This window comes from Pteropus vampyrus, unplaced genomic scaffold (assembly GCF_000151845.1).
Source record: "Pteropus vampyrus isolate Shadow unplaced genomic scaffold, Pvam_2.0 Scaffold4, whole genome shotgun sequence".
NCBI classification, from domain to species: domain Eukaryota; kingdom Metazoa; phylum Chordata; class Mammalia; order Chiroptera; family Pteropodidae; genus Pteropus; species Pteropus vampyrus.
The window spans coordinates 11014489-11025771 of NW_011888785.1; the positions used below are offsets into that span (position 1 = coordinate 11014489).

The window sequence follows — 11283 nt, forward strand, 5'->3', positions numbered from 1 at the left end:
GGACAAAGGCTCTGGGGTGGAGCCTTTGGCAGTCTCAAGAAATGGAAAGAAAGCCAGAACTTGATGAAGAATGTTGGCAGACAAGATTACAGAGATAGGCATGGTCTAGATCACAATGGTCCTTGTTGGCCAGGGTAAGGAAGGGAGATTTAAAACTAGGTGCAGTGGAAACTATTGGAGAATTTTAATTGCTTGGATTAGAGGAATGTATGGAGCGAGTGGAGAGAAAAGACGACTATAAACTTTCGATCCTGTATAATATGGAATATGATAGTATCATTAACAGAAATAATAAAGTCAGAAATGACTTCGGAAGAGATTGATGACTATGGTTTTAGATATTTTAAATTTGAATATTTATAAACTAGTAATTAAGATGCCATGAAAGAAAAAAAAGAAATAGAAAGAAAGAAAGAAAACTGATAGCAACCGAATAAATTAACCAGAGATTTTAGAAAGAAAAACAGAGGAAAAAAAGAACAATATACTAAAAAGCTAATACTCCTTTATTTTAGTAAACTATATTGACTCCTTCCTAAATACAATCTTAACTCTTTTAACATAAAGTAATGACAGAATTTTAAATATGGTTGTGTGTTGTAAGGGATGGAAGGCACCTCAAGTTTCCTGAGATTGGAAGTCTAGCTTTCTCAGCACTGCTAACATGAATTGTTTTCATAAAGAACCACAGTTTAACTGTTTATGCTGTGGTCCATAATTTTAAGCACAATACTAAAAATCAAACCATTTATGTGAGTAAATATTTCTAAAAATGGATTAAATTGTAGCTACAATATTTTAGGCTAGTTTTATTTTTATTTTTTATTTCTTAGTGACCACTCATTTGGCAAGAAGTGTTATTTCCTCCCTGAAGTTTTTCTTTTTTTATCTTTTGTAAAAAAGTCACACACAGAACAAAATTTTGTAGTCTGACTCTTATGAAACTGCAAGAATAGCTTGTTTATTCCACTAGTTTCCTGAGCCCACTTAAAATATGTCTTACAATTCTATTTTCATATTTGAAAACTACAGTTGTATGAAAAAGACATGAAATCTTATTTGAAAAAGACTTGCTGTTGCTTACAGTTGGTAAATTTCTGGTCTATTTTATATTCAGCATTGTATTATTTAAAGGGTTTATGGGCATTGACACAATGGAGAGGGCTGTGCAGGATTCTCAAGAGTGACACAGAAGAACAGAATCTCTGGCCCCTTATTTATCATGAGACAAAATATAGTAACTTAAAGGTCACTGGCTTGTTAGAGTTTGATAAAGGAACCATTCATTTCCTTGATATTTATATTCTAGACCAAATTTGAAAGGAGGACCATAATAGATATAAATATTTACAAATATTTTAAAGGTCATTATCTCAGCCCATCCTCAAAGCCAACTTCTCTACCAGTCTCTGTGAAACATTCTCAACTGTGATAGTTAATAATTTAAAAGTCACTATACAATTTTGAAAGGACCATTATAAGTCTTCACTTCTACAATGAGTTTCAGCATAGTTTCTCCTTCAGCTTGTGGCCAAAGGGAAAGAAATTGGGTTTGAAAAAATATCTGGAACTGAGAATAGAGTGTAATAAAGGGAAAAATAGGTTATTTTCTTTTCCCTAGTAAATACGCATTCCCTAAGCACAAAGCAAAGTGAAATAGCTTACGTATATATGGCCTTATTTTCCAAGACTGTACAGTTGTGTTTTTGTTATGTTATAAAAGAAAAACATTAATATTTCCTTCATCTATACCTTCTAAAATCATATTTTACTCTTTCTTTTCTTTCTTTAATTAGGGAACTCCTGGGTACAAGGGTGAGAAGGTAAGTTTGTAACAATAAATAGACCAGAATTCCAGAAAGGAAAACAGAAACATAACTGTATTTATGTACTTAATAAAAGTTATTTTCCTTTATTTTTGTGAGTCTAGATTTCTTAATTTCCAAATACACTCTTAACTCTGTTAACATGAAATAATAATAGGACTTAACATATGGGTGTGTGTTGTAAGAGGTGGAAGGCGCCCTGAGATTACTGATGTTAGTAATTACCCAGCCTCTCTTAGCTCAGCAAACATGAATAGAGAGCCCCATTAACAGCTGTGCAGTACAGATATCCAGACTAAAAGTTTCTATATACAAATAGATGCAGAAATATTGCAATTAGTTTGTTGCTTTGGTCTTAACTTCCTATAAAACCTAGACACTAAACCCTCTCCTGGGGAAAGAGGATTTATCCTGGTTAAGCAGTGAACCACACTGACTTCATTCTGTAGGCATCTGGGTGGAGATTGTAAGGGGCAGTAAATTTGAGAAAGGAAAGTAATGGGTTGGTACATTATTTGCAAATTACAAGTTTGGAAACTTATCAAAGTAATTCGAAGAAATTAACAGACCGATTAAGAATAAACAAGTTGAACTGGGGCTCAGAGAATCTTTGAGAGTGTTCAATAGTTCATTAATCAATCTATGCCATAGTTCTATTATCAGATTTTCTGTGTGAAATCAGAGCATGTCCCTATCATCCATTCTGTCCTACATGTGATACAACCTTCAGACCTGGGTAAGAAGCATGCGCTTTAGAGGGTCCTGCTCTGTGTCTCCTCTGCCTCCCCTAGGATTTCCAGAGCAAGAGTCCTGTGTGCCCTTGGCCCAGATCATGCTTTGGGTAACCAAGACCCTAGAAGCCCCTGCAACATGGTCTGAGCCTGCTCTGAAGGCATACACAAACCCCTTTCCTGTGCCTGTCTTCTTTCCTGGCCTGAGGGGAAACCAAATGATGCTGTTTGTTAGGGCAGGAGGGGGCCTTGGAGGGAGCTTTGTTGTGCTGCCTGAGGCACCTTCCTGTACATGCACACACACACTCAGAGCTCCTCTTATTGTGGAAAAAGCTGGAGGTGGGAAGCCAAGTGGGGGCTTGGCTCTAGGCTGTGGGCAAGAGACTATACTCCTACATGGACCTCGGAGGAATCCCAAAATTCTTTGATCTTTTAAAATTTTTTTGAAGATATGTCTGTCAAGAAAGGAAGCTAGAACATGATCAGTTCATTAGCTTGATTCATATCTTTCAACTGTTAAGGTACATGGTATGTGGGCCTCTGCTTGTTCTCTTCCCTGGCCCTGCAATATTAGGAGTGAACCTTCATACAGGCAAATAAATATGTTCCCAATCACTGGAAATATTAGGCCTAAAAAAGGAAGCATGTAAGACATGCCATGATTCTGCACTTTGCCATAAGCACCTGGGAAACTTGATGTCTTGGAGTGCCTATTTCATCACCCATGTAAAATCTGATTAATACAAGCCTCCCTAATTTATGGGGTAAAGGGAGAATCAAATGGAATATTGGAGGTGGCAATACATTATAAACTGTTTGCTGTTCTGTAAATGTAAGGCACTATTATGAAGAGATAAGGAATAAACGATAATATAGGAAAGCTGTAAAAAGTATTATGATTGTAAAATTGTCTATATGTACCTGAAAAAAAATTATGGAGGCCTTCCTATCCCATCTTGACTTATATATAAAGAGCCAATTAGCAACACCAAGGAGCTATATATAGAGAGATTCACTGGAGAAGTTCCTACTTGGAAAATACAAGCTGTAAGAGCAAAGTGACCCTGAACCATCGACATTCAAACCAGAGTTTCACCAGGAGCAGCAGCATTAGAAGTCAGAGGCTGGGAGCAGAGTTAATCTGTTTGTAGCTTTCTGAAGCACTTGCTATCTGGAACTGTGTAATTGCAGCATTCCATAGGGATTAATGAACCCAACAAAAAAAGGAAACGCCTTTGCAGAGGCAAATAACATGAGTACAGTATTTTCATTGATGAAAATTTGCCTCTCAAACAGACACTGTTCCTCAGGACCCTATAGCTAACAAATCTGTCTGGACAAACGGAATGTGATTTCTGGCCAAAATAATTTCGAGTGTATTTATGGTACTTTTCTGTTTTATATTTTGGTGGTTGACTCATTTTATTCCCATCTTACATTATTAAATTAATTGCTTTCTAAATGATTCTTCAAGAGTGACTTTCCATTTGCATTCAGAAATAAATGTTCGACTTGTTCTAAGTGAAAGCTCAGTTTTTCCTGGATTGGTTTGACTCACAACATGATGTGGAGAGAGAACAGACTGCTTTTGAAGAGAGGCATAGCTGGATCTAAGAATTGCACCTTCCTCTTTCCTGCTCTGATTCTAGCATGCAGCACCCTAGGCAGAAGTGTCAAGTTCATGGCAGTGAGCCATGTTCAACTTTGGGCGGCTAATGAAGAACATGGACATGGGAGTCTAACAGACTCAAGCTAATGGTCATGGGCAGGTTAATCTCTCTGAGTCTCATTTTCCTTATGTATAAATGGAGATATATATATACCTGGCCAGGCTGCTGTGGGGATTAGCAATAATGTAAAGGCTTTGGCACATACTTTACATCTATAGTTGGTGGTTACAATTGTGATTTCCCTTCTTAGAGCAGTGGTCTGATGGGTGGCTGTCAATCTATAAATCGTTTGTTGCTATTTTGTGATGAGATAGAGCTTGCACCAGAATATATATCCACTATATCACTAAATATACTGTTTAGTTCAACTGACATTTATTTTCACAGCAAGACTTTCTTGATGAAGTAAACGGGGCACTGATGTACATTTTAGTGCAAGTTCCTTATGTTGTTGGGTAATAGTTCTTCAAGTAGGATGTGTTAGAGCAGCATATAGAAAATAAAGTAGCAGCAGAAGTAGAAACTAGTAGTGAGGGCACTGGATTAGAAGTCATGACTAGCACATATATTTAAAACATTTAACCTCTCCAATTGAGTTGCCTTATCATAAAAATATTTTTTTGAGGCTCAGAATATAAAACCACTTTAAAATTCTAACTTTAGTTGTTATTCTAATTGACTTTATTACATTTTAGTTCAATTATTAGAAGTTTTAGAAGTCCGATATAATGGATTGGTATTCAGGATTAGTATAATGGATTAGTAACATTTTTGAATCACACAAATTTTCAGTCTATAAAATTGGGCTAATCATATCTACCTCAGATAGCTAATGTCAGATTAACTGAGATAATGTCTGTAAAATAACATTAATAATAAACTGTGAAACATAATTTAAATGTTAGCTTTTTTCATTAATATTCCAGGAGAGCAGGACAGTGGAGAATGATGATGGAAAATACATAGAAAGCTTGCCACCCTGCGGCAAACATTACTATCTGATCAAAGTTGTTACGCAGGTCTGGAGAATGGTGCCATGGAAACAGTAGGGACCCTGAGTCTGAGTAGAACTGGGTTCGGACCTTGATGGAAGGAAGTTATCTCAAGCTTAAGTTTTCTCAACTATAAAATAAGAATTGTAAAATTGATCTCTTTGGGCTGTAAATTAAATCACATATGCAAAGGACATGTAATATAATGGCAGATGCTCAGTAAGCCTTAGCTTCTTTCCTTTTAATTTTCATCTGTCTCTCAAAAATGTTAAACCTCATTAGGTGGTATCATTGATTTGATTCTGTCAAGTTAAGAATGATTCATTGATAACATTTTTCAGAGTTCAATGTCCAAATAACCCACAAGACTGAGTATAAAACTGAGTATAATCCATCAGAGTGCTTATGTTATAAGATTCTACTGGCAATCTTTAAAAGAAAATCCTAACACTGAATGACAGCAAATGTCCTCTTATTTATTTTATTTATTTATTTTTTTTAGGGTACACGCGGAGAATGTGGTAAACCAGGAATAAAAGGTGACAAAGTAAGGAACATATTTTAAAAATGCTAACAGCTGTGATCCTTTGGGGCTGACTTTCCTTAAGAGGAAATTCCTGAGATACATTATGTTGATCTCACTGCTGGAGTTGAAGAGTCATTGGCTCAATTTTCACATCGGCAAAACATGAAGCAGAAAACAAAGCCATACCTAACTTTAGTTAATAGTGCCCCCAAACACCTTTCTTATAAAGCATTAAGACTTTGTTTTGTGACACCCTAACCTTTGAAGCCAGGCCTACTGAATGTTATGATGAAAAGAATAATTTAACCAGCAAAGTCAATTCAAGCTCTAATTGGGTCAAAGTAGAATTGTTTTCCAGGTGTGAACACTGAAAACAAGCATTTTCCAAAGTAGAGTGAAGAACTCTGTGAAATTAATTAATGAAATAGTTATAAATAATGTGGCAAAACTAGATAGTGATTTGAAAATTTGAAAATACAGCAAGCCACAGACAATTGCATAGGTATTTACCTTTCATTGAAAAATAAATATGAATAAAATATTTAAACTGGAGACAATATCAAATATGTTAAGGAGTTCTTTAATGGACCGGAAACACATAAAGAGTACATCTGAAACATAATAATAAGGGTCAAAAAAGTACACTATAAAAATAAATGGTTTTCATTATAGTTAAGAACTATTAGCGGCATGCCACTAAGATATCAAACTCTTTCAATACCTGTATTTTAATTACGAAAGAGAGTCAAGGAGAGAAAATGAGGCAGAAAATGAAAGCAGAGAATAAGATAATGACAGTGGCCTATGTAACTGAACTCTTCTGAAAGCTGTTAAACTACTCTATGGTTAAAGGTCAGGTGGATCTGAAATATGTAGGCTTGGTAATTATCTCTGGGCAAAATAAAAAGTGTGATAATGAATGGATTTTTTCCTAGAGGATAATTGATACTGAAAAATGGACTTGGAATTGAAAATAGAGAAAGAACACATAAGAACAGAACAAAAACAAAAGTCAGACAATAATTGGCAAAACTATTTGAAATGAAAATGGCTGACAAATAGTTAATGTCATATTTCATTGACGAAGATGCCAACAATTGTTAAATGTCCTATTATATTCTGTGCCAGAAAGAAAGAAAAAAGACTGCCAATTATAAAGATGCAATTGATCGTCAGATATATTCCAGTGTCAGGGATATAAAAATCTGAAAAACGCATGTCTAGAATCAATGAAATATAGTGTCCTTGACATGAAGAGTTCACACAAGTTCGTAAGTAAAACACATAAAGAACATGAAGAAACAAAAAAGGAAATATAAATGACTAATAAATAAAAAATATCCAAATACGCTAGCAATTAGATAAGTGAAACTAAAACATTAAAATATTATTTCACCTATCAATTGAGAAAACACTGAAATAATATATAATACTCAGCGTTGATGTGGATTCTCTATAATATAAAGATATGTTCTCTCTATTCAGGTAGTGACAATGGCAATCTGAATGAATTTCACAGAGGAAAGTTTCACGTTTTCTTCCCACATATGATGTGAGAGACAAGAGAGAGAGAAAATCTTAAATGTCCTTATTGTCTGTCTCTGCATTAGTCAGCCTCTTCTAGGAACTTATCCTTAGGAATGAGTCAGAGATTGGACAAAGATTTATACACAAAGGTATTCATTATAATATTGTTTAAAATAGTAACCATCAGAAACAATTTAAATGTCCAAGCTAGGGAAATGAGTATATAAATCATGATAGATTCATATTCTTGAAAATTATTCACTTTACTAAGAGTTGTTAATGACATGGAATTTTTTTTTTTTTTTTTTTTTTTTTTTTTTACCACAGAAGACCAAATAGGTATGACACAAAACTGGATATGCGCTTTGACCAAATTATTTGAAAACAAATCTATTGGAAATAAAATTGGATTAAAATACGCTATACTTGTGAGGGACGCTCATAGAATAGAGGAAAAGCAGGAAAAAGGTGGAAATCTGAGAAAGAGACTAGACTATATTATACTTTCATAAAAATAAACATTAAAGCATTTCCTAGTTATGGAACATACCAAAATATTTTCTATTAGAAGAGTGTTGAGCATAAACAGTGTTTTGCCAAGTTTCATGTTTTGAAGTTGAGTAAAAGAGTGATCTAGACATTGAGAAAACTCATTAAATTAGTAATTTAACTGACATTATCTTGTTGGAAGAAAACAATATTCCACTAAGTTTATTGCTTTAAAGGAATCCTAAGAAACTTTTACTCTTATCACAATGTCAATAAATAGGCAAAAAATTTACATGTAAAATTGTTTTCATGGAGTTCATTTGCTAAAGGAAAGTTTGACCCCTATGTGGTTAATTAGGATCATTTCCTTAACAATGAATCTGTTGACTTTGACGTTAGGATAACCTGGGAAGACTGGCCATTACTGAGAACATACTCCCTTCTCTTCCACCTATAATCATTGCACTTTGAGACTGATATTTAAAGTGATTTACCATTAATTTTATTCCACAGGGATCTCCAGGACTATATGGACCAAAGGGACCCAGAGGACTTCAGGTAAGGAGAGTAAAACCAAATCTAAGTCTGGAATAGAATCACATAAAGAGCTTTTAAAAATCCTTACGCCCACTTGCAGAGTCACTAGAAGCTCCAACTTTCAGTTATAGACGCCTTAGATATATTTTTTAAAAAGTTGTTCATTTAAAATCTTCCAAAAAAGAGGTCCAGTATAGGAATAAGTTTGGAAACACAGGTTTTGAAAACAAACACTTCATTAATAAATGTTTGCTCTCAGCTTAAGTACCATGTCAGAAGCTGCGTATTTGAGACAAGAAATTTTTATTTCATTCCATTTCTCAATCCCACATTACCACAATTTAACTGAGCTGTATAGTCTGACTTCTAACTCTAGGATATCCAGGGACCCTAATGAATAATTCATTCCTGATGGGCCTTTTGTATACAGAACTAATTCCTGGTTTTCATCTTGGAGCAGGGCATTAGTGGACCTCCAGGGGATCCAGGCCCGAAGGGATTTCAAGGCAATAAGGTAATCATATCCTTGGGTTAAAGACGGGCAGAATGCCTTTCCCCAGGTGAGCTATGGTAACAGTATTTTATTTAGGCAGAAGTCAATGGACTCTCTGAAGAAGTATCTTTAGAAACACATAGTAACCTACAGGTCTATACATAGCATAGAATCATGTTCATGTACATGCAGAAAGTCAGTGGCATAGCTTTATCATTTATTATATTATTCAAAGGGGCATTATTAAATGTAAACTATTATCAGAATTTTTGCAGTGTTTCTTACTCTGCCCTGTAGTCATTATATGGCTCACTAGAAACTGGTAAGTAGCAAAAAGTAACTCAATTTAAATGACTATTTCGCACATGTACTGCCAACCCCATAATCAGTTTATAAGGGAAGAGAATTTACAACATAACAGCAGAAATCAAGCTTTTCTTTTCTAACAGGGGTACAATCTCAATGATCATTACCATGCTTGTAAAGTCATTCCATGGATAACAAGGCAAGACATAAGGGAGGGGCTGAGTAAGAGCCAAATAGAAACAAAAGATGCTATAAGAAGAATCTTGAAAAGACCTTCTTTAAGGCTTTGTTTTCCAACGAGAGTGGCCATTAATTTGCTAAAAACTAGCCTTTTAATTCCTTTGTAATTCTTCTCAATGCTTAGTAAATTTCACAGATATAGTAAATATCCAGTTGAATTAGTGACTGGAGATCTGTGGAATTTATAGCGGTAATAACAGCAGAAAGTGCTATCCCCAACGGACCCTAGATAAAGCCGATATTTTAAAAGTGCTATTAAATTTAAGTTGTGGGGAGTAGTTGGGCTACTTGAATGTTCTTTTTCTAGAGGAAAGGGAGTGACAAGTATAGTATTTTTAATGAGATAAAGACGATGTGTGATTTCCCAGGACACTTTTAATTGGCAAATTAAAATAGAATGGGCTTCTCAGTGGGAGTGTGCTTAAGCTTCATCTGGAAAAAAGTGTCTTTTGCAGTCCTTGCCTGTGATTAATTTTCTCTGGGGAAAGGAAATGGCTCTTTGAATACTGAGTAGGTTTTACAAATTTGCTTTGTAGGTAAAATACTGCAACAAGAAAAAAAATGTTTTGACAGTTGCGCTTATTTCTAGGGTTCCTTGTATACCTAGGATGATAGTTCTATGTTTGTGGAAAAGAGACTTAAATTCAGGGATCAGGGTTGGAGTTGTTTGAGCCATAAAGAGATATCAAAAATCACACTGGCCAGAAATTTTTATTTCGGAAAATGAGAAACGAAATCTGGAGATGAAATGGCTTGCCCGAGGCAGAGGCAGAGGCAGCCTCATCAGCTCTGGAGGGCATCTGAAGTGCTGGGCTGAAAGCCGGGCATATGGCTTTGGGAGATAGTTGGTGGCAGTCCATAAAAAGATGGCATTAGGTTTTTCTTTTTAAATAAATTTATTTCAACAAAATTTAGCTTTTAATTTCAACAATGCATTAATTCTTAGAAAAAATAATGAGTCAAGTGTTTTTGAGAGGCTCTAATTTTCTGAGAAAATAACACTTCGTGCTTGACTTTCACAACCTCGTAAGAGGAGTCATTGTTCCAAAAGTATTCAAGGACTCTGTCAGCTTTCCAAGGGCCTCTCTTGAGAAAAGATTTCTTAAATTGTGGTAAAAGATACATAACATAAGATTACCACTTCGATGTTAATCACTAAATTCCCTGCCAGGTGAACACACAGAGTTCATTGTCAATTGACAAGATGTCAATTTCTAGAGCATGTTTGAAGCTGTTGGAAGGGAGGGAGGCGGGAATGAGTATCTCTTATTCCCTCTAGTTACATTTCTGGTTTAAAGTCACAAATTTAGTGGTCTTTTAATTCTGACTTGAGACTAGGATTAATTTCTACTTCTTTGGATCTGTCAACCAGAGATGCATATCACATTGATCATTAATTTTTTTCTAAAAAAGGTATACATTTATTAGTGTATTATCTTAAAAGTCAGATTTCAGGGGATGGTTTCATTTTGCATTCCAGAATGTACTTCTAAATCTTAAAGACTTAATACACTTAAAGACTTAATAAAATTTCCTCAATCTGAAAGTAATGTTTTCTAGTGACATTTCTTTTTATCCATTACCATTTTATTACATAATGTTTTTAAGAAATTATTATTGCAATTTGTGTGAAAACAATCTCTAAAATCCAGTAATTTTGTATTTTCTAATGGACACAGGATTATTTTTTTAAAAACTTCTATAATAATAGATAACACATTTCTTATATATATACTATGTACAGATACAGTTCTAAATACTCATTTAAAACAATATCACCTTTCAGGGCACAATCTTTTCTAACTCCATGGTACAGATTAGGCTACTAAGGCACAGAAAGTTTAAGCAATGGCTCCAAGTCTACACAGCTACTGAAGGACAGAGTGAGGTTTCAAACCCAGCTAGTCTGCTTTTAACCACCATGATACATTCATCCCCATAGGATA

At 34.8% G+C, this 11283-nt stretch overlaps 1 protein-coding gene across 1 annotated transcript in view; it reads left to right on the top strand.

Annotated features, from left to right (window-relative positions):
• The window catches only part of COL28A1 (collagen type XXVIII alpha 1 chain), a 135393-nt gene that overhangs the window by 13478 nt on the left and 110632 nt on the right, over positions 1-11283 (top strand). The window contains exons 7-10 of the mRNA XM_011364633.2: positions 1797-1823; positions 5722-5766; positions 8275-8319; positions 8759-8812. Of these exons, the coding sequence (XP_011362935.1) occupies positions 1797-1823; positions 5722-5766; positions 8275-8319; positions 8759-8812 (171 nt within the window). The remainder of the gene's footprint in view (positions 1-1796; positions 1824-5721; positions 5767-8274; positions 8320-8758; positions 8813-11283) is intronic.